Below are 23,118 nucleotides of genomic sequence, written 5' to 3' on the forward strand. Positions count from 1 at the left end.
CACCAGGCCAGAGCAGGCAATTCTATGCAGGATAAACCAACCATTAGACAACACGGGGCCATAAAACAGTGAAATAGATAGCTTTGAACACTTTAAAAAAGAACCAAAGAAAAACCACAGCAGCAATGGATGAAATACCATGTAGAAATCTTGCTGGAATATGACTTTGTTCACACCCAGACAGCTATGGTATGCATGGCCCCCTCACCCTCCAATCCTGGTATGCATGGCCCCCTCACCCTCCAATCCTGGTATGCATGGCCCCCTCACCCTCCAATCCTGGTATGCATGGCCCCCTCACCCCCAATCCTGGTATGCATGGCCCCCTCACCCCCCAATCCTGGTATGCATGGCCCCCTCACCCCCCAATCCTGGTATGCATGGCCCCCTCACCCCCCAATCCTGGTATGCATGGCCCCCTCACCCTCCAATCCTGGTATGCATGGCCCCCTCACCCTCCAATCCTGGTATGCATGGTATCCTCTGCACACATACAAAAAAAATAAACACTTATACTCACCTTTCTTCTCTGTGCTCCAGCCTCTTCTGTGTCCTCTTCTGCTGGAGGCCGGGGGAGGAGTGCGGCGCCACTGTAAATGTGTCTTCAGTAAAATGGCGCCGGATAGCACTATGCGCATGCGTCAATTCCGACGCCTTCACTCCGCCCCCGGTCTCCGGCCAGAAGAGAGGTGCCGAGGCAACGCTCCTCCCGGTTAGGTAAGTATGGTGCCGGAGATCGCGGTATGCGTTTAGTGTCTACACATACCGTGATCTCCAGCGCCATACACCTCCTCTTACCTGTAACGGCTCCATGCGTTCTGTCTGGAGCCAGACTGCGCGTTGCGCATGCGCAGTCTATAGAGGCTTCAGACAGAGGGACGCATCCCCGGTTATATTATAGATAGGGAATAGCACTTATTGTTAGTAGTCCCTTATATGATGTCCTGACGTGTTTCTCCCTGGTTGCCACCAGGGTTCATCAGGGGACCAGGGGAGGACATCATTCTCTCTCCCCAGACGGCCAGTTAATGCTGCATATACGGAAATGAAGCACAACATCCCAAATATATAGACAACCACCCTCCCGATGTTTAATCATTGTACCTGTGATATGGTGCCCATTCTACACGTGTCCTCAAAGGGTTCACAGGGTCTGTGGAACGCACGCTCAATGACCGGAAATGACGCTCCCATGTCTTCATTGGCAAGTGATGATGCGGACTGGAAGTGAGGTCACTGGAACGCATACTGTGCATGTAAAACGCACGTTCAATAACCGGAAGTGACGCTCCTATACCACTATTGGTCAGCGATGACGTGGGCCGGAAGTGAGGTCACTGGAGCGCACAACCGGCGAGCGGAACTGATGCCCACAACAAGCCGACAGCTAGAATTCACCCACAGCTGCCATGTTAACCTAAAAGGACGCCCGTAACTGCCCGGCAGCCACAATCTGCAAATAGCTGTCTTAGACTATACTAGATCCATAGATAATACAGGAACACAAACACCATTGTAATGCTAGGTGAAATGATGTATTAGCCTTTCTAAAGAGGGGAGAGAAAAATAGAAAATAATAAATATAGGGGCATACATATCAAATTTGGTAAGGTTAATTAACATATCCCTACTGATAATAAAAAGAGGGATGATCACATTTCCTATAATACAATATAAGTGTTATCCACACATCTCATCTGCCCTTTATTCATTTCAAAGTTGTTAGAATAAGGATATAATACAGATAAAAAATCACCATAATGGGTAAATGTCAGTGATAGGACACACAGGCCAATATCACATTGATGCTGGTTCTATTTGGTCCTTAATATCATAATCTGGACTTAAATGAAGCTGGAGAAGCTCAACTGCTCTTGAAGACCCCCCAAAGGGGCCGTAGACTCCATCCAAAAAATCCAACGGGACGGAGGCTGACGCAGATATGATGCTTATCTGGTGGAACTGCGATAAAGTAAAGCGGCTCTGGGACGCAATCTCCCATCTAATATCTCAGGTCAGCCGCATCCCGCTGACCATCACTAAGGAGCCGGCGCTGCTGCCAATCATCTGGACTTAATTCCGTACAAATCTCAAACACTGATCGTGCAGATCCTCACAGCTACTAAAATTAAAATCACAAGCAATGGATGATAAACGTGTGACGTGGAGCATGCGATGGATGACAAACGTGTGACGTGCAGCACGTGATGGATGACAAACACGTGACGTGGAGCGTGCAACAGATGACAAACATGTGACGTGGAGCGTGCAACAGATGACAAACATGTGACGTGGAGCGTGCAACAGATGACAAACGTGTGATGTAGAGTACGCAATCGATGATAAACGTGGAGCGTGCAACAGATGACAAACGTGTGACGTGGAGCGTGCAACAGATGACAAACGTGTGACATGTAGCGTGCAACAGATGCAAAACGTGTGACTTAAAGCATGCGATGGATGACAAACGTGTGACGTGGAGCGTGCAACAGATGACAAACGTGTGATGTGGAGCGTGCAACAGACGACAAACGTGTGATGTGGAGCGTGCAACAGACGACAAACGTGTGACGTGGAGCGTGCAACAGATGACAAACGTGTGACGTGGAGCGTGCAACATGACAAACGTGTGATGTGGAGCGTGCAACAGACGACAAACGTGTGACGTAGAGCGTGCGATAGATGACAAACGTGTGACGTGTAGCACGTGATGGATGACAAACGTGTGACGTGGAGCGTGCAACAGATGACAAACGTGACGTGGAGCGTGCGACAGATGACAAACGTGTGATGTGGAGTATGCAACAGATGACAAACGTGTGACATGGAGCATGCAACAGATGACAAACGTGTGACTTAAAGCATGCGATGGATGACAAACGTGTGACGTGGAGCGTGCAACATATGCAAAACGTGTGACTTAAAGCATGCGATGGATGACAAACGTGTGACGTGGAGCGTGCAACATATGACAAACGTGTGACGTGGAGCATGCAACAGATGACAAACGTGTAACGTGGAGCATGCAACAGATGACAAACGTGTAACGTGGAGCGTGCAACAGGTGACAAACGTGTGATGTGGAGTACGCAATCGACGTGCCGCACGTGATGGATGACAGACGAATGACGTGGAGCGTGCAACAGATGCCAAACTTGTGACGTAGAGCGTGCGATGGATGACAAACGTGCAACGTGAAGGGTGCAACAGATGACAAACGTGTGACGTAGAGCGTGCGATGGATGACAAACATGTGACGTGAAGCGTGTGATGGATGACAAACGTGTGACGTGGAGTGTGCGATGGATGACAAACGTGTGACGTGATGTGTGCGATGGATGACAAACGTGTCACGTGAAGCGTGCAACAGATGACAAACGAGTGACGTGAAGCGTGCAACAGATGACAAATGTGTGACGTGGAGCGTGCGATGGATGATAAACGTGTGACGTGGAGCATGCAACAGATGACAAACGTGTGACATGGAGCGTGCAACAGATGCAAAATGTGTGACGTAGAGTGTGCGATGGATGACAAACGTGTGACGTGGAGCGTGCAACAGATGACAAACGTGTGACATGGAGCGTGCAACAGATGCAAAACGTGACGTAGAGCGTGCGATGGATGACAAACGTGTGACGTGGAGCGTGCAACATATGACAAACGTGTGACGTAGAGCGTGCGATGGATGACAAACGTGTGACGTGGAGCGTGCAAGATGACAAACGTGTGACGTGGAGCATGCAACAGATGACAAACGTGTGACATGGAGCGTGCAACAGATGCAAAATGTGTGACGTAGAGTGTGCGATGGATGACAAACGTGTGACGTGGAGCGTGCAACAGATGACAAACGTGTGACGTGGAGCGTGCAACAGATGACAAACGTGTGACATGGAGCGTGCAACAGATGCAAAACGTGACGTAGAGCGTGCGATGGATGACAAACGTGTGACGTGGAGCGTGCAACATATGACAAACGTGTGACGTAGAGCGTGCGATGGATGACAAACGTGTGACGTGGAGCGTGCAAGAGATGACAAACGTGTGACGTGGAGCGTGCAAGAGATGACAAACGTGTGACGTGGAGCGTGCAACAGGTGACAAACGTGTGATGTGGAGTACGCAATCGATGATAAACGTGTGACGTGCCGCACGTGATGGATGACAAACGAATGACGTGGAGCGTGCAACAGATGCTAAACTTGTGACGTAGAGCGTGCGATGGATGACAAACGTGCGACGTGAAGGGTGCAACAGATGACAAACGTGTGACGTAGAGCGTGCGATGGATGACAATCATGTGACGTGAAGTGTGTGATGGATGACAAACGTGTGACGTGGAGTGTGCGATGGATGACAAACGTGTGACGTGAAGTGTGCGATGGATGACAAACGTGTTACGTGAAGCGTGCAACAGATGACAAACGTGTGACGTGAAGCGTGCGATGGATGACAAACGAGTGACGTGAAGCGCGCGACAGATGACAAATGTGTGACGTGGAGCGTGCAACAGATGACAAACGTGGAGCGTGCAACAGATGAAAAACGTGTGACGTAGAGCGTGCAACAGATGATAAATGTGTGACGTAGAGCGTGCGATGGATGACAAACGTGTGACGTGGAGCGTGCAACAGATGACAAACGTGGAGCGTGCAACAGATGAAAAACGTGTGACGTAGAGCGTGCAACAGATGACAAACGTGTGACGTGGAGCGTGCAACAGATGACAAACGTGTGATGTGGAGTACGCAATCGATGATAAACGTGTGACGTGAAGCGTGTGATGGATGATAAACGTGTGACGTGGAGCGTGCGATGGATGACAAACGTGTGACGTGAAGCGTGCAACAGATGACAAACGTGTGACTTAGAGCGTGTGACGTGAAGCGTGCAACAGATGACAAACGTGTGACGTGGAGCGTACAAGAGATGACAAACGTGTGATGTGGAGTACGCAATCGATGATAAACGTGTGACGTGAAGCGTGCAAGAGATGACAAACGTGTGATGTGGAGTACGCAATCGATGATAAACGTGTGACGTGAAGCGTGCGATGGATGACAAACGTGTGACATGAGGCATGCGATGGATGACAAACGTGTGATGTGAAGCGTGCGATGGATGACAAACGTGTGACGTGAAGCGTGCGATGGATGACAAACGTGTGACATGAAGCATGCGATGGATGACAAACGTGTGATGTGAAGCGTGTGATGGATGACAAACGTGTGACGTAGAGCGTGCGATGGATGACAAATGTGTGACGTGGAGCGTGCGACGGATGACAAACGTGTGACGTGAAGCGTGCGACGGATGACAAACGTGTGACGTGAAGCGTGCAACAGATGACAAACGTGTAACGTAGAGTGTGCGATGGATGACAAACGTGTGACGTGAAGCGTGTGATGGATGACAAACGTGTGACGTAGAGCGTGCGACGGATGACAAACGTGTGACATAGAGCATGCGATGGATGACAAACGTGTGACGTGAAGCGTGCAACATGACAAACGTGTGACGTAGAGCGTGCGATGGATGACAAACGTGTGACGTGAAGCATGCAACAGATGACAAACGTGTGACGTAGAGCATGCGATGGATGAAAAACGTGTGACGTGAAGCGTGCAACAGATGACAAACGTGTGACGTAGAGCGTGCGATGGATGACAAACGTGTGACGTGAAGCGTGTGATGGATGACAAACGTGTGACGTGAAGCGTGCAACAGATGACAAACGTGTGACGTAGAGCATGCGACGGATGACAAACGTGTGACGTAGAGCGTGCGACGGATGACAAACGTGTGACGTGGAGCGTGCAACAGATGACAAACGTGGAGCGTGCAACAGATGAAAAACGTGTGACGTAGAGCGTGCAACAGATCATAAAAGTGTGACGTGGAGCGTGCGATAGATGACAAACGTGTGACGTGAAGCGTGCAACAGATGACAAACATGTGTCTTAGAGCATGCGAAGGATGACAAACGTGTGACGTGAAGCGTGCAACAGATGACAAACGTGTGACGTAGAGCGTGCGATGGATGACAAACTTGTGACGTGAAGCGTGCAACAGATGACAAACGTGTGACGTAGAGCGTGCGATGGATGCCAAACGTGTGACGTAGAGCGTGCGATGGATGACAAACGTGTGACGTGAAGCGTGCGATGGATGACAAACGTGCAGCGTGCAACAGATGACAAACGTGTGGCGTAGAGCGTGCGATGGATGACAAACGTGTGACGTGAAGCGTGTGAAGGATGACAACCGTGTGACGTGAAGCGTGCAACAAATGACAAACGTGTGACGTAGAGCGTGCGATGGATGACAAACGTGTGACGTGAAGCGTGCAACAGATGACAAACGTGTGACGTGAAGCGTTCAACAGATGACAAACGTGTGACGTAGAGCGTGCGATGGATGACAAACGTGTGACGTGAAGCGTGCGATGGATGACAAACTTGCGACGTGAAGCGTGCAACAGATGAGAAACGTGTGACGTAGAGCGTGTGATGGATGACAAACGTGTGACGTAGAGCGTGCAACAGATGACAAACGTGTGACGTAGAGCGTGCGATGGATGACAAATGTGTGACGTGAAGCGTGTGATGGATGACAAACGTGTGACGTAGAGCGTGCGATGGATGACAAACGTGTGACGTGAAGCGTGTGATGGATGACAACCGTGTGACGTGAAGCGTGCAACAAATGACAAACGTGTGACGTAGAGCGTGCGATGGATTACAAACGTGTGACGTGGAGCGTGCGATGGATGACAAACGTGTGACGTGAAGCGTGTGATGGATGACAAATGTGTGACGTGGAGCGTGCGATGGATGACAAACGTGTGACGTGAAGCGTGCAACAGATGACAAACGTGTGACGTGAAGCGTGCAACAGATGACAAACGTGTGACGTGAAGCGTGTGATGGATGACAAACGTGTGACGTGAAGCGTGCAACAGATGACAAACGTGTGACGTAGAGCGTGCGATGGATGACAAACGTGTGACGTGAAGCGTGCGATGGATGACAAACGTGTGACGTAGAGCGTGCGATGGATGACAAACGTGTGACGTGAAGCGTGCAACAGATGACAAACGTGTGACGTGAAGCGTTCAACAGATGACAAACGTGTGATGTGAAGCGTGTGATGGATGACAAACGTGTGACGTGAAGCGTGCAACAGATGACAAACGTGTGACGTGAAGCGTGCAACAGATGACAAACGTGTGACGTGAAGCGTGTGATGGATGACAAACGTGTAACGTGAAGCGTGTGATGGATGACAAACGTGTGACGTAGAGCGTGCGATGGATGACAAACGTGTGACGTGAAGCGTGCAACAGATGACAAACGTGTGACGTGGAGCGTGCGATGGATGACAAACGTGTGACGTGGAGCGTGCGATGGATGACAAACGTGTGACGTGAAGCGTGCAACAGATGACAAACGTGTGACGTGAAGCGTGTGATGGATGACAAACGTGTGACATGAAGCGTGTGATGGATGACAAACGTGTGACGTGAAGCGTGCAACAGATGACAAACGTGTGACGTAGAGCGTGCGATGGATGACAAACGTGTGACGTGAAGCGTGCGATGGATGACAAACTTGCGACGTGAAGCGTGCAACAGATGACAAACGTGTGACGTAGAGCGTGCGATGGATGACAAATGTGTGACGTGAAGCGTGGGATGGATGACAAATGTGTGACGTGAAGCGTGCAACAGATGAAAAACGTGTGACGTGAAGCGTGCGATGGATGACAAACGTGTGACGTGAAGCGTGCAACAGATGAAAAACGTGTGACGTGAAGCGTGTGATGGATGACAAACGTGTGACGTGGAGCGTGTGATGGATGACAAACGTGTGACGTGAAGCGTGTGATGGATGACAAATGTGTGACGTGGAGCGTGCGATGGATGACAAATGTGTGACGTAGAGCGTGCGATGGATGACAAACTTGCGACGTGAAGCGTGCAACAGATGACAAACGTGTGACGTAGAGCGTGCGATGGATGACAAATGTGTGACGTGAAGCGTGTGATGGATGACAAATGTGTGACGTGGAGCGTGCGATGGATGACAAACGTGTGACTTGAAGCGTGCGATGGATGACAAATGTGTGACGTGGAGCGTGTGATGGATGACAAACGTGTGACGTGAAGCGTGTGATGGATGACAAACGTGTGACGTGAAGCGTGTGATGGATGACAAATGTGTGACGTGGAGCGTGCGATGGATGACAAACGTGTGACGTGGAGCGTGCGATGGATGACAAACGTGTGACGTGGAGCGTGCGATGGATGACAAACGTGTGACGTGAAGCGTGTGATGGATGACAAACGTGTGACGTGGAGCGTGTGATGGATGACAAACGTGTGACGTGAAGCGTGTGATGGATGACAAACGTGTGACGTGGAGCGTGTGATGGATGACAAACGTGTGACGTGAAGCGTGTGATGGATGACAAATGTGTGACGTGGAGCGTGCGATGGATGACAAACGTGTGACTTGAAGCGTGCGATGGATGACAAATGTGTGACGTGGAGCGTGTGATGGATGACAAACGTGTGACGTGAAGCGTGTGATGGATGACAAACGTGTGACGTGAAGCGTGTGATGGATGACAAATGTGTGACGTGGAGCGTGCGATGGATGACAAATGTGTGACGTGGAGCGTGCGATGGATGACAAACGTGTGACGTGGAGCGTGCGATGGATGACAAACGTGTGACGTGAAGCGTGTGATGGATGACAAACGTGTGACGTGGAGCGTGTGATGGATGACAAACGTGTGACGTGAAGCGTGTGATGGATGACAAACGTGTGACGTGGAGCGTGTGATGGATGACAAACGTGTGACGTGAAGCGTGTGATGGATGACAAATGTGTGACGTGGAGCGTGCGATGGATGACAAACGTGTGACGTGAAGCGTGTGATGGATGACAAATGTGTGACGTGGAGCGTGCGATGGATGACAAACGTGTGACGTGAAGCGTGTGATGGATGACAAACGTGTGACGTGGAGCGTGTGATGGATGACAAATGTGTGACGTGGAGCGTGCGATGGATGACAAACGTGTGACGTGAAGCGTGCAACAGATGAAAAACGTGTGACGTGAAGCGTGTGATGGATGACAAACGTGTGACGTGAAGCGTGTGATGGATGACAAATGTGTGACGTGGAGCGTGCGATGGATGACAAACGTGTGACGTGAAGCGTGTGATGGATGACAAATGTGTGACGTGGAGCGTGCGATGGATGACAAACGTGTGACGTGAAGCGTGTGATGGATGACAAACGTGTGACATGAAGCGTGTGATGGATGACAAACGTGTGACGTAGAGCGTGCAACAGATGACAAACGTGTGACGTAGAGCGTGTGATGGATGACAAATGTGTGACGTGAAGCGTGCGATGGATGACAAACGTGTGACGTGAAGCGTGCAACAGATGAAAAACGTGTGACGTGAAGCGTGTGATGGATGACAAACGTGTGACGTAGAGCGTGCGATGGATGACAAACGTGTGACGTGAAGCGTGTGATGGATGACAACCGTGTGACGTGAAGCGTGCAACAAATGACAAACGTGTGACGTAGAGCGTGCGATGGATGACAAACGTGTGACGTGGAGCGTGCGATGGATGACAAACGTGTGACGTGAAGCGTGCGATGGATGACAAACGTGTGACGTGGAGCGTGCGATGGATGACAAACGTGTGACGTGAAGCGTGCAACAGATGACAAACGTGTGACGTGAAGCGTGTGATGGATGACAAACGTGTGATGTGGAGCGTGTGATGGATGACAAACGTGTGACGTGGAGCGTGCGATGGATGACAAACGTGTGACGTGGAGCGTGCAACAGATGACAAACGTGTGACGTGAAGCGTGTGATGGATGACAAACGTGTGACGTGGAGCGTGTGATGGATGACAAACGTGTGACGTGAAGCGTGTGATGGATGACAAACGTGTGACGTGAAGCGTGTGATGGATGACAAACGTGTGACGTGAAGCGTGCAACAGATGAAAAACGTGTGACGTGAAGCGTGTGATGGATGACAAACGTGTGACGTGAAGCGTGTGATGGATGACAAATGTGTGACGTGGAGCGTGCGATGGATGACAAACGTGTGACGTGAAGCGTGTGATGGATGACAAACGTGTGACGTGAAGCGTGTGATGGATGACAAACGTGTGACGTGGAGCGTGTGATGGATGACAAACGTGTGACGTAGAGCGTGCGATGGATGACAAACGTGTGACGTAGAGCGTGCGATGGATGACAAACGTGTGACGTGGAGCGTGCGATGGATGACAAACGTGTGACGTGGAGCGTGTGTTGGATGACAAACGTGTGACGTAGAGCGTGCGATGGATGACAAACGTGTGACGTGGAGCGTGCGATGGATGACAAACGTGTGACGTAGAGCATGCGATGGATGACAAACGTGTGACGTGGAGCGTGCGATGGATGACAAACGTGTGACGTGAAGCGTGTGTTGGATGACAAACGTGTGACGTAGAGCATGCGATGGATGACAAACGTGTGACGTGGAGCGTGCGATGGATGACAAACGTGTGACGTGGAGCGTGTGTTGGATGACAAACGTGTGACGTAGAGCATGCGATGGATGACAAACGTGTGACGTGGAGCGTGTGATGGATGACAAACGTATGACGTGAAGCGTGTGATGGATGACAAACGTGTGACGTGGAGCGTGTGATGGATGACAAACGTGTGACGTGAAGCGTGTGATGGATGACAAACGTGTGACGTGGAGCGTGCAACAGATGACAAACGTGTGACGTGGAGCGTGCGATGGATGACAAACGTGTGACGTGAAGCGTGGGACAGATGTGGGACATTACACGTCTGGTGACATCATCTCTCTGGGGGGCACTGACATCACATCCTCTTACACGTCTGGTGACATCATCTCTCTGGGGGGCACTGTGACATCACACCCTCTTACACGTCTGGTGACATCATCTCTCTGGGGGGCACTGTGACATCACACCCTCTTACACGTCTGGTGACATCATCTCTGGGGGGGCACTGTGACATCACGCCCTCTTACATGTCTGGTGACATCATCCCTGGGGGGCACTGTGACATCACATCCTCTTACACTTCTGGTGACATCATCTCTGGGGGGCACTGTGACATCACATCCTCTTACACGTCTGGTGACATCATCTCTGGGGGGGGCACTGTGACATCACATTCTCTTACACGTCTGGTGACATCATCTCTCTGGGGGGCACTGACATCACATCCTCTTACACGTCTGGTGACATCATCTCTCTGGGGGGCACTGTGACATCACACCCTCTTACACGTCTGGTGACAACATCTCTCTGGGGGGCACTGTGACATCACACCCTCTTACACGTCTGGTGACATCATGTCTCTGGGGGGGCACTGTGACATCACATCCTATTACACATCTGGTGACATCATCTCTCTGGGGGGCACTGTGACGTCACACCCTCTTACACGTCTGGTGACATCATCTCTCTGGGGGGGCACTGTGACATCACACCCTCTTACACGTCTGGTGACATCATCTCTCTGGGGGGCACTGTGACATCACACCCTCTTACACGTCTGGTGACTTCATGTCTCTGGGGGGCACTGTGACATCACACCCTCTTACATGTCTGGTGACATCATCTCTGGGGGGCACTGTGACCTCATATTCTCTTACACGTCTGGTGACATCATCTCTCTGGGGGGCACTGTGACATCACACCCTCTTACATGTCTGGTGACATCATCTCTGGGGGGCACTGTGACATCACATTCTCTTACACGTCTGGTGACAACATCTCTCTGGGGGGCACTGTGACATCACACCCTCTTACACGTCAGGTTACATCATGTCTCTGGGGGGGCACTGTGACATCACATCCTCTTACACGTCTGGTGACATCATGTCTCTGGGGGGCACTGTGACATCACATCCTCTTACACGTCTGGTGACATCATCTCTCTGGGGGGCACTGTGACATCACATCCTCTTACACGTCTGGTGACATCATCTCTGGGGGGGCACTGTGACATCACACCCTCTTACACGTCTGGTGACATCATCTCTGGGGCGCACTGTGACATCACACCCTCTTACACGTCTGGTGACATCATCTCTCTGGGGGGCACTGTGACATCACACCCTCTTACACGTCTGGTGACATCATCTCTCTGGGGGGCACTGTGACATCACACCCTCTTACACGTTGGTGACATCATCTCTGGGGGGGCACTGTGACATCACACCCTCTTACACGTCTGGTGACATCATCTCTGGGGGGCACTGTGACATCACACCCTCTTACACGTCTGGTGACATCATCTCTGGGGGGCACTGTGACATCACACTTTCTTACACGTCTGGTGACCTCATCTCTGGGGGGGCACTGTGACATCACACCCTCTTACACGTCTGGTGACATCATCTCTGGGGGGGCACTGTGACATCACACCCTCTTACACGTCTGGTGACATCATTTCTGGGGGGCACTGTGACATCACACCCTCTTACACGTCTGATGACATCATCTCTCAGGGGGGCACTGTGACATCACACACTTGCACGTCTGGTGACATCATCTCTCTGGGGGGCACTGTGACATCACATTCTCTTACACGTCTGGTGACATCATCTCTCTGGGGGGCACTGTGACATCACATTTTCTTACACGTCTGGTGACATCATCTCTCTGGGGGGGCACTGTGACATCACATCCTCTTACACGTCTGGTGACATCATCTCTCTGGGGGGCACGGTGACATCACATCCTCTTACACGTCTGGTACTGTGACATCACACCCTCTTACACGTCTGGTGACATCATCTCTCTGGGGGGCACTGTGACATCACACCCTCTTACACGTCTGGTGACATCATCTCTCTGGGGGGCACTGTGACATCACACCCTCTTACACGTCTGGTGACATCATCTCTGGGGGGGCACTGTAACATCACACCCTCTTACACGTCTGGTGACATCATCTCTGGGGGGCACTGTGACATCACACCCTCTTACACGTCTGGTGACATCATCTCTGGGGGGCACTGTGACATCACACTTTCTTACACGTCTGGTGACATCATCTCTGGGGGAGCACTGTGACATCACACCCTCTTACACGTCTGGTGACATCATCTCTGGGGGGGCACTGTGACATCACACCCTCTTACACGTCTGGTGACATCATCTCTGGGGGGAACTGTGACATCACACCCTCTTACACGTCTGGTGACATCATCTCTGGGGGGGCACTGTGACATCACACCCTCTTACACGTCTGGTGACATCATCTCTGGGGGGGCACTGTGACGTCACACCCTCTTACACGTCTGGTGACATCATCTCTGGGGGGCACTGTGACATCACACCCTCTTACACGTCTGGTGACATCATCTCTGGGGGGGCACTGTGACATCACACCCTCTTACACGTCTGGTGACATCATCTCTGGGGGGAACTGTGACATCACACCCTCTTACACGTCTGGTGACATCATCTCTGGTGGGGCACTGTGACATCACACCCTCTTACACGTCTGGTGACATCATCTCTGGGGGGGCACTGTGACGTCACACCCTCTTACACGTCTGGTGACATCATCTCTGGGGGGCACTGTGACATCACACCCTCTTACACGTCTGGTGACATCATCTCTGGGGGGCACTGTGACATCACACTTTCTTACACGTCTGGTGACATCATCTCTGGGGGGGCACTGTGACATCACACCCTCTTACACGTCTGGTGACATCATCTCTGGGGGGGCACTGTGACGTCACACCCTCTTACACGTCTGGTGACATCATCTCTGGGGGGCACTGTGACATCACACCCTCTTACACGTCTGGTGACTTCATCTCTGGGGGGCACTGTGACATCACATCCTCTTACACGTCTGGTGACATCATCTCTGGGGGGCACTGTGACATCACACCCTCTTACACGTCTGGTGACATCATCTCTGGGGGGCACTGTGACATCACACCCTCTTACACGTCTGGTGACATCATCTAAGGGGGGGCACTGTGACATCACACCCTCTTACACGTCTGGTGACATCATCTCTGGGGGGCACTGTGACATCACACCCTCTTACACGTCTGGTGACATCATCTCTGGGGGGGCACTGTGACGTCACACCCTCTTACACGTCTGGTGACATCATCTCTGGGGGGCACTGTGACATCACACCCTCTTACACGTCTGGTGACATCATCTCTGGGGGGCACTGTGACATCACACCCTCTTACACGTCTGGTGACATCATCTAAGGGGGGGCACTGTGACATCACACCCTCTTACACGTCTGGTGACATCATCTCTGGGGGGCACTGTGACATCACACCCTCTTACACGTCTGATGACATCATCATCCTGCCCTCATGTCTTGCAGGTTGTCAGAGCCGGGGACACACAGCGGAGTTGGGCCGATATGATGGCGTGTGGCGGGATCGCCGGCCGCTCGCGTACCGCAGACGTGAGTTCAGGGTGCGCCTTTATCCCCTTGTTACGGCCCCACATATATTACGGCACACGCTGTTTACGTTCCAGGGGTGGTGAGGAAGCGCAGTGGCCGCAGATCCCCCAACTTCTCCCGCGTAGAACTGGAGTGCTTCGTCTCATTGATGGATCGTTACCTGCCAGACGAGCTGCAGAGGGCGGGGGCCATCTCTCTGCGCCAGCGCCGCGCCATCCTCCAGGAGATCGCCCGTAGCCTGGAGCCCATGTCCGGCTGCCTCCGCACCCCGCGCCAGCTGCTCCACCGATGGGCAGATTTCAACAATAGAGACCCCGAGCGGCTGATGGAAATAAGGATGCAACTGCTCTATGGTGAGAGCTGGGAGATGGGCTCATGGAAGTGATGGCGGGTACCATCATACACACGGTACACGTGATACATGCGATACCGCAAGGAGGGATAAAGGGTCCGCTGTCTGGGGGGATATGGAAACAAAGAGTTGATTATGGAGGGGCCCCCTGATAATGGCACCTGACCAGGTAACAAACTCTTCTCATCTGTTGATGCAGCCGCCAGTTGTGACCAGAGCTGGGACTCCTCGGCTGTGCAGACAGCGCCCTCACCAGGTACGAGTCACGTACTGCAGCTTGTGATGTGTTTGGTCAGAGCTCAAGTGGTGACAGGCGCCCCATGTGGATGAGTAGAGTGGTGACAGGAGCCCGTGTGGGTGAGGAGAGCAGTGACAGGAGCCTGTGTGGGTGAGGAGAGCGGTGACAGGAGCCCTTGTGGGTGAGGAGAGCGGTGACAGGAGCCCGTGTGGGTGAGGAGAGCAGTAACAGAAGCCCGTTTGGATGAGTAGAGCGGTGACAGGAGCCTGTGTGGGTGAGGAGAGCAGTGACTGGAGCCCGTGTGGGTGAGGAGAGCGGTGACAGGAGCCCGTGTGGGTGAGGAGAGCAGTAACAGAAGCCCGTGTGGGTGAGGAGAGCAGTGACAGGAGCCCGTGTGGGTGAGGAGAGCAGTGACTGGAGCCCGTGTGGGTGAGGAGAGCGGTAACAGGCGCCCCGTGTGGGTGAGGAGAGCAGTGACTGGCGCCCCATGCGGGTGAGGAGAGCGGTGACAGGAGCCCGTGTGGGTGAGGAGAGCAGTGACAGGAGCCCGTGTGGGTGAGGACAGTGGTAACAGGAGCCCGTGTGGGTGAGGAGAGCAGGGACAGGAGCCCGTGTGGGTGAGGAGATCAGTGACAAGAGCCCGTATGGGTGAGGAGAGCAGTGACAGGAGCCCGTGTGGGTGAGGAGAGCAGTGACATGAGCCCGTGTGGGTGAAGAGAGCAGTGATAGGAGCCCGTGTGGGTGAGGAGAGCAGTGACAGGAGCCCGTGTGGGTGAGGAGAGCAGTGACATGAGCCCGTGTGGATGAGGAGAGCGGTAACAGGCGCCCCGTGTGGGTGAGGAGAGCAGTGACTGGCGCCCCATGCGGGTGAGGAGAGCGGTGACAGGAGCCCGTGTGGGTGAGGAGAGCAGTGACAGGAGCCCGTGTGGGTGAGGACAGTGGTAACAGGAGCCCGTGTGGGTGAGGAGAGCAGGGACAGGAGCCCGTGTGGGTGAGGAAATCAGTGACAAGAGCCCGTGTGGGTGAGGAGAGCAGTGACAGGAGCCCGTGTGGGTGAGGAGAGCAGTGACATGAGCCCGTGTGGGTGAAGAGAGCAGTGACAGGAGCCCGTGTGGGTGAGGAGAGCAGTGACAGGAGCCCGTGTGGGTGAGGAGAGCAGTGACATGAGCCCGTGTGGATGAGGAGAGCGGTAACAGGCGCCCCGTGTGGGTGAGGAGAGCAGTGACTGGCGCCCCATGCGGGTGAGGAGAGTGGTGACAGGAGCCCGTGTGGGTGAGGAGAGCAGTGACAGGAGCCCGTGTGGGTGAGGACAGTGGTAACAGGTGCCCGTGTGGGTGAGGAGCGTAGTGACAGGAGCCCGTGTGGGTGACGAGAGTAGTGACAGGAGCCCGTGTGGATGAGGAGAGCGGTGACAGGAGCCCGTGTGGGTGAGAAGAGCGGTGACAGGAGCCCGTGTGGGTGAGGAGAGTGTTGCAGGAGCCCGTGTGGGTGAGGAGAGCGGTGACAGGAGCCCGTGTGGGTGAGGAGAGCGGTGACAGGCGCCCGTGTGGGTGAGGAGAGCAGAGACTGGCGCCCCATGCGGGTGAGGAGAGCGGTCACAGGAGCCCGTGTGGGTGAGGAGAGCAGTGACAGGAGCCCGTGTGGGTGAGGACAGTGGTAACAGGAGCCCGTGTGGGTGAGGAGCGTAGTGACAGGAGCCCGTGTGGGTGAGGAGAGTAGTGACAGGAGCCCGTGTGGGTGAGGAGAGTAGTGACAGGAGCCCGTGTGGGTGAGGAGAGTAGTGACAGGAGCCCGTGTGGGTGAGGAGAGCAGTGACAGGAGCCCGTGTGGGTGAGGAGAGCAGTGACAGGAGCCCGTGTGGGTGAGAAGAACGGTGACAGGAGCCCGTGTGGGTGAGGAGAGTGGTGACAGGAGCCCGTGTGGGTGAGGAGAGCGGTAACAGGAGCCCATGTGGGTGAGGAGACTAGTGACAGGAGCCCCGTGTGGGTGAGGAGAGTGGTGACAGGAGCCCGTGTGGGTGAGGAGAGCAGTGACAGGAGCCCATGTGGGTGACGAGAGGAGTGACAGGAGCCCGTGTGGGTGACGAGAGGAGTGACAGGAGCCCGTGTGGGTGAGGAGAGTGGTAACAGGCGCCCGTGTGGGTGAGGAGAGCAGTGACAGGAGCCCGTGTGGGAGAGGAGAGTTGTAAAAGGCGCCCCATGTGCGTGAGAAGAGTTTTAAGAGGCGCCCCGTGTGGGTGAGGAGAGCAGTGACAGGCACCCTTGTGGATAAGTTGAGTGGTAACAGGCGCCCCATGTGGGTGAGGAGAGTAGTGACTGGCACCCGTGTGGGTGAGGAGAGTGGTAACAGGCACCCGTGTGGGTGAGGAGAGCAGTGACAGGCGCCCGTGTGGGTGAGGAGAGTGGTAACAGGCTCCCATGTGGGTGAGGAGAGCGGTAAGAGGTGCCCCGTGTGGGTGAGGAGAGCAGTAACAGGCGCCCCGTGTGGGTGAGGAGAGCAGTAACAGGCGCCCCGTGTGGGTGAGGAGATCAGTGACAGGAGCCCGTGTGGGTGAGGAGAGCAGTGACAGGAGCCCGTGTGGGTGAGGAGAGCATTGACAGGAGCCCGTGTGGGTGAGGAGAGCGGTGACAGGAGCTCGTGTGGGTGAGGAGAGCAGTAACAGAAGCCCGTGTGGATGAGTAGAGTGGTAACAGGCACCCTTGTGGGTGAGGAGAGCAGTGACAGGAGCCTGTGTGGGTGAGGAGAGCGGTGACTGCCGCCCCGTGCGGGTGAGGAGAGCGGTGACAGGAGCCTGTGTGGGTGAGGAGAGAAGTGACAGGCGCCCGTGTGGATGAGTAGAGTGGTAGCAGGCGCCCGTGTGGGTGAGGACAGCAGTGACAGGAGCCTGTGTGAGTGAGAAGAGCTGTGACAGGAGCCCTTGTGGGTGAGGAGAGCAGTGACAGGCGCCTGTGTGGGTGAGGAGAGCGGTGACAGGAGCCCGTGTGGGTGAGGAGAGCGGTGACAGGCGCCCGTGTGGGTGAGGAGAGCGGTGACAGGAGCCCGTGTGGATGAGGAAAGCGGTGACAGGCGCCTGTGTGGATGAGGAGAGCAGTGACAGGAGCCCGTGTGGGTGAGGAGAGCAGTGACAGGAGCCCGTGTGGATGAGGAGAGCGGTGACAGGAGCCCGTGTGGATGAGGAGAGCGGTGATAGGAGCCCGTGTGGGTGAGGAGAGCGGTGACAGGAGCCCGTGTGGATGAGGAGAGCGGTGACAGGCGCCCCGTGTGGGTGAGGAGAGCAGTGACAGGCGCCCCGTGTGGGTGAGGAGAGCAGTGACAGGAGCCCGTGTGGGTGAGGAGAGCAGTGACAGGAGCCCGTGTGGATGAGGAGAGCGGTGACAGGCGCCCCGTGTGGGTGAGGAGAGCAGTGACAGGCGCCCCGTGTGGGTGAGGAGAGAGGTGACAGGAGCCCGTGTGGGTAAGTAGGGCAGTGACAGGAGCCCGTGTGGATGAGGAGAGCGGTGACAGGAGCCTGTGTGGATGAGGAGAGCGGTGACAGGTGCCCTTGTGGGTGATGAGAGCGGTAACAGGCACCCATGTGGGTGAGGAGAGCGGTAAGAGGTGCCCCGAGTGGGTGAGGAGAGCAGTAACAGGCGCCTCGTGTGGGTGAGGAGAGCAGTAACAGGCGCCCCGTCTGGGTGAGGAGATCAGTGACAGGAGCCCGTGTGGGTGAGGAGAGCAGTGACAGGAGCCCGTGTGGGTGAGGAGAGTAGTGACAGGAGCCCGTGTGGGTGAGGAAAGCAGTGACAGGAGCCGTGTGGGTGAGGAGAGCAGTAACAGAAGCCCGTGTGGATGAGTAGAGTGGTAACAGGCACCCTTGTGGGTGAGCAGAGCAGTGACAGGAGCCCGTGTGGGTGAGGAGAGCAGTGACAGGAGCCCGTGTGGGTGAGGAGAGTAGTGACAGGAGCCCGTGTGGGTGAGGAGAGCAGTGACAGGAGCCCGTGTGGGTGAGGAGAGCGGTGACAGGAGCTCGTGTGGGTGAGGAGAGCGGTAACAGAAGCCCGTGTGGATGAGTAGAGTGGTAACAGGCACCCTTGTGGGTGAGGAGAGCAGTGACAGGAGCCCGTGTGGGTGAGGAGAGCGGTGACTGCCGCCCCGTGCGGGTGAGGAGAGCGGTGACAGGAGCCTGTGTGGGTGAGGAGAGCAGTGACAGGAGCCCTTGTGGATGAGTAAAGTGGTAACAGAAGCCCGTGTGGGTGAGGAGAGTGGTAACAGGCACCCGTGTGGGTGAGGAGAGCAGTGACAGGCGCCCGTGTGGATGAGTAGAGTGGTAGCAGGCGCCCGTGTGGGTGATGAGAGCGGTGACAGGAGCCCATGTGGGTGAGGACAGCAGTGACAGGAGCCTGTGTGAGTGAGAAGAGCTGTGACAGGAGCCCTTGTGGGTGAGGAGAGCAGTGACAGGCGCCTGTGTGGGTGAGGAGAGCGGTGACAGGAGCCCGTGTGGGTGAGGAGAGCGGTGACAGGAGCTCGTGTGGGTGAGGACAGCGGTGACAGGAGCCCGTGTGGGTGAGGAGAGCGGTGACAGGAGCCCGTGTGGATGAGGAAAGCGGTGACAGGCGCCTGTGTGGATGAGGAGAGCAGTGACAGGCACCCGTGTGGGTGAGGAGAGCGGTGACAGGAGCCCGTGTGGGTGAGGAGAGCGGTGACAGGAGCCCGTGTGGGTGAGGAGAGCGGTGACAGGAGCCCGTGTGGATGAGGAGAGCGGTGACAGGAGCCCGTGTGGATGAGGAGAGCGGTGACAGGAGCCCGTGTGGGTGAGGAGAGCGGTGACAGGCGCCCGTGTGGGTGAGGAGAGCGGTGACAGGCGCCCGTGTGGATGAGGAGAGCGGTGACAGGCGCCCGTGTGGATGAGGAGAGCGGTGACAGGAGCCCGTGTGGGTGAGGAGAGCAGTGACAGGAGCCCGTGTGGGTGAGGAGAGCGGTGACAGGCGCCCGTGTGGATGAGGAGAGCGGTGACAGGCGCCCGTGTGGATGAGGAGAGCGGTGACAGGAGCCCGTGTGGGTGAGGAGAGCAGTGACAGGAGCCCGTGTGGGTGAGGAGAACAGTGACAGGAGCCCGTGTGGGTAAGTAGGGCAGTGACAGGAGCCTGTGTGGATGAGGAGAGCGGTGACAGGAACCTGTGTGGATGAGGAGAGCGGTGACAGGTGCCCTTGTGGATGAGGAGAGCAGTGACAGGCGCCTGTGTGGGTGAGGAGAGCGGTTACAGGTGCCTGTGTGGGTGAAGAGAGCGGTTACAGGTGACTGTGTGGGTGAGGAGAGCGGTGACAGGCGCCCGTGTGGGTGAGGAGAGCAGTGACAGGAGCCTGTGTGGATGAGGAGAGCGGTGACAGGAGCCCGTGTGGGTGAGGAGAGCGGTGACAGGCGCTTGTGTGGGTGAGGAGAGCGATGACAGGCGCCCGTGTGGGTGAGGAGAGCGGTGACAGGAGCCCGTGTGGGTGAGGAGAGCAGTGACATGCGCCTGTGTGGGTGAGGAGAGCAGTGACAGGAGCCTGTGTGCCTGAGGAGAGCTGTGACAGGCGCCTGTGTGGGTGCGGAGAGCGGTGACAGGCGCCTGTGTGGGTGAGGAGATCCGTGACAGGCGCCCGTGTGGATGAGGAGGGTGTTGACAGGTGCCTGTGTGGATGAGGAGAGCAGTGACAGGAGCCCGTGTGGGTGAGGAGAGCGGTGACAGGCGCCTGTGTGGATGAGGAGAGCAGTGACAGGAGCCCGTGTGGGTGAGGAGAGCTGTGACAGGCGCCCGTGTGGGTGAGGAGAGCGGTGACAGGCACCCGTGTGGGTGAGGAGAGCGGTGACAGGAGCCCGTGTGGGTGAGGAGAGCGGTGACAGGAGCCCGTGTGGGTGAGGAGAGCGGTGACAGGAGCCCGTGTGGGTGAGGAGATCGGTGACAGGAGCCCGTGTGGATGAGGAGAGCGGTGACAGGAGCCCGTGTGGGTGAGGAGAGCGGTGACAGGAGCCCGTGTGGATGAGGAGAGCGTTGACAGGAGCACGTGTGGGTGAGGAGAGCGGTGACTGGAGCCCGTGTGGATGAGGAGAGCTGTGACAGGCGCTTGTGTGGGTGAGGAGAGCGGTGACAGGCGCCCGTGTGGGTGAGGAGAGCGGTGACAGGAGCCCGTGTGCATGAGGAGAGCGGTGACAGGAGCCCGTGTGGATGAGGAGAGCGGTGACAGGAGCCCGTGTGGGTGAGGAGAGCAGTGACAGGAGCCCGTGTGGGTGAGGAGAGCGGTCACAGGCGCCTGTGTGGATGAGGAGAGCGGTGACAGGAGCCCGTGTGGGTGAGGAGAGCTGTGACAGGCGCCCGTGTGGGTGAGGAGAGCGGTGACAGGCACCCGTGTGGGTGAGGAGAGCGGTGACAGGAGCCCGTGTGGGTGAGGAGAGCGGTGACAGGAGCCCGTGTGGGTGAGGATAGCGGTGACAGGAGCCCGTGTGGATGAGGAGAGCGGTGACAGGAGCCCGTGTGGGTGAGGAGAGCGGTGACAGGAGCCCGTGTGGATGAGGAGAGCGGTGACAGGAGCCCGTGTGGGTGAGGAGAGCGGTGACAGGAGCCCGTGTGGGTGAGGAGAGCTGTGACAGGCGCCTGTGTGGGTGCGGAGAGCGGTGACAGGCGCCTGTGTGGGTGAGGAGAGCCGTGACAGGCGCCCGTGTGGATGAGGAGGGTGTTGACAGGTGCCTGTGTGGATGAGGAGAGCGGTGACAGGAGCCCGTGTGGGTGAGGAGAGCGGTGACAGGCGCCTGTGTGGATGAGGAGAGCAGTGACAGGAGCCCGTGTGGGTGAGGAGAGCTGTGACAGGCGCCCGTGTGGGTGAGGAGAGCGGTGACAGGCACCCGTGTGGGTGAGGAGAGCGGTGACAGGAGCCCGTGTGGGTGAGGAGAGCGGTGACAGGAGCCCGTGTGGGTGAGGAGAGCGGTGACAGGAGCCCGTGTGGGTGAGGAGAGCGGTGACAGGAGCCCGTGTGTGTGATGAGAGCTGTGACAGGAGCCCGTGTGGGTGAGGAGATCGGTGACAGGAGCCCGTGTGGATGAGGAGAGCGGTGACAGGAGCCCGTGTGGATGAGGAGAGCGGTGACAGGAGCCCGTGTGGGTGAGGAGAGCGGTGACTGGAGCCCGTGTGGGTGAGGAGAGCGGTGACAGGAGCCCGTGTGGATGAGGAGAGTGGTGACAGGAGCCTGTGTGGGTGAGGAGAGCGGTGACAGGAGCCCGTGTGGATGAGGAGAGCGGTGACAGGAGCCCGTGTGGGTGAGGAGAGCAGTGACAGGAGCCCGTGTGGGTGAGGAGAGCGGTGACAGGCGCCTGTGTGGATGAGGAGAGCGGTGACAGGAGCCTGTGTGGGTGAGGAGAGCGGTGACAGGAGCCCGTGTGGATGAGGAGAGCGGTGACAGGAGCCCGTGTGGGTGAGGAGAGCAGTGACAGGAGCCCGTGTGGGTGAGGAGAGCGGTGACAGGCGCCTGTGTGGATGAGGAGAGCGGTGACAGGAGCCCGTGTGGGTGAGGAGAGCTGTGACAGGCGCCCGTGTGGGTGAGGAGAGCGGTGACAGGAGCCCGTGTGGGTGAGGAGAGCGGTGACAGGAGCCCGTGTGGGTGAGGAGAGCGGTGACAGGAGCCCGTGTGGGTGAGGAGAGCGGTGACAGGAGCCCGTGTGGGTGAGGAGAGCGGTGACAGGAGCCCGTGTGGATGAGGAGAGCGGTGACAGGAGCCCGTGTGGGTGAGGAGAGCAGTGACAGGAGCCCGTGTGGGTGAGGAGAGCGGTCACAGGCGCCTGTGTGGATGAGGAGAGCGGTGACAGGAGCCCGTGTGGGTGAGGAGAGCTGTGACAGGCGCCCGTGTGGGTGAGGAGAGCGGTGACAGGCACCCGTGTGGGTGAGGAGAGCGGTGACAGGAGCCCGTGTGGGTGAGGAGAGCGGTGACAGGAGCCCGTGTGGGTGAGGATAGCGGTGACAGGAGCCCGTGTGGATGAGGAGAGCGGTGACAGGAGC

The 23,118-nt window shown here is 56.0% G+C and overlaps 1 protein-coding gene across 3 annotated transcripts in view; it reads left to right on the forward strand.

The window, feature by feature from the left end:
- LOC141264803 (uncharacterized) overlaps positions 1-23,118 on the forward strand; it is a 146,078-nt gene that overhangs the window by 60,590 nt on the left and 62,370 nt on the right. For 2 of the 3 annotated variants that reach the window (XM_073677132.1, XM_073677133.1), the window contains 3 exons: positions 14,439-14,522; positions 14,597-14,875; positions 15,074-15,130. In XM_073677132.1, the coding sequence (XP_073533233.1) occupies positions 14,439-14,522; positions 14,597-14,875; positions 15,074-15,130 (420 nt within the window). The remainder of the gene's footprint in view (positions 1-14,438; positions 14,523-14,596; positions 14,876-15,073; positions 15,131-23,118) is intronic. The other variant, XM_073677134.1, reaches the window with a different exon arrangement.

The sequence above is a fragment of the Phyllobates terribilis genome, unplaced genomic scaffold (genome assembly GCF_046119375.1).
Source record: "Phyllobates terribilis strain yellow unplaced genomic scaffold, ASM4611937v1 Scaffold_4__5_contigs__length_816908805, whole genome shotgun sequence".
Lineage (NCBI taxonomy): Eukaryota > Metazoa > Chordata > Amphibia > Anura > Dendrobatidae > Phyllobates > Phyllobates terribilis.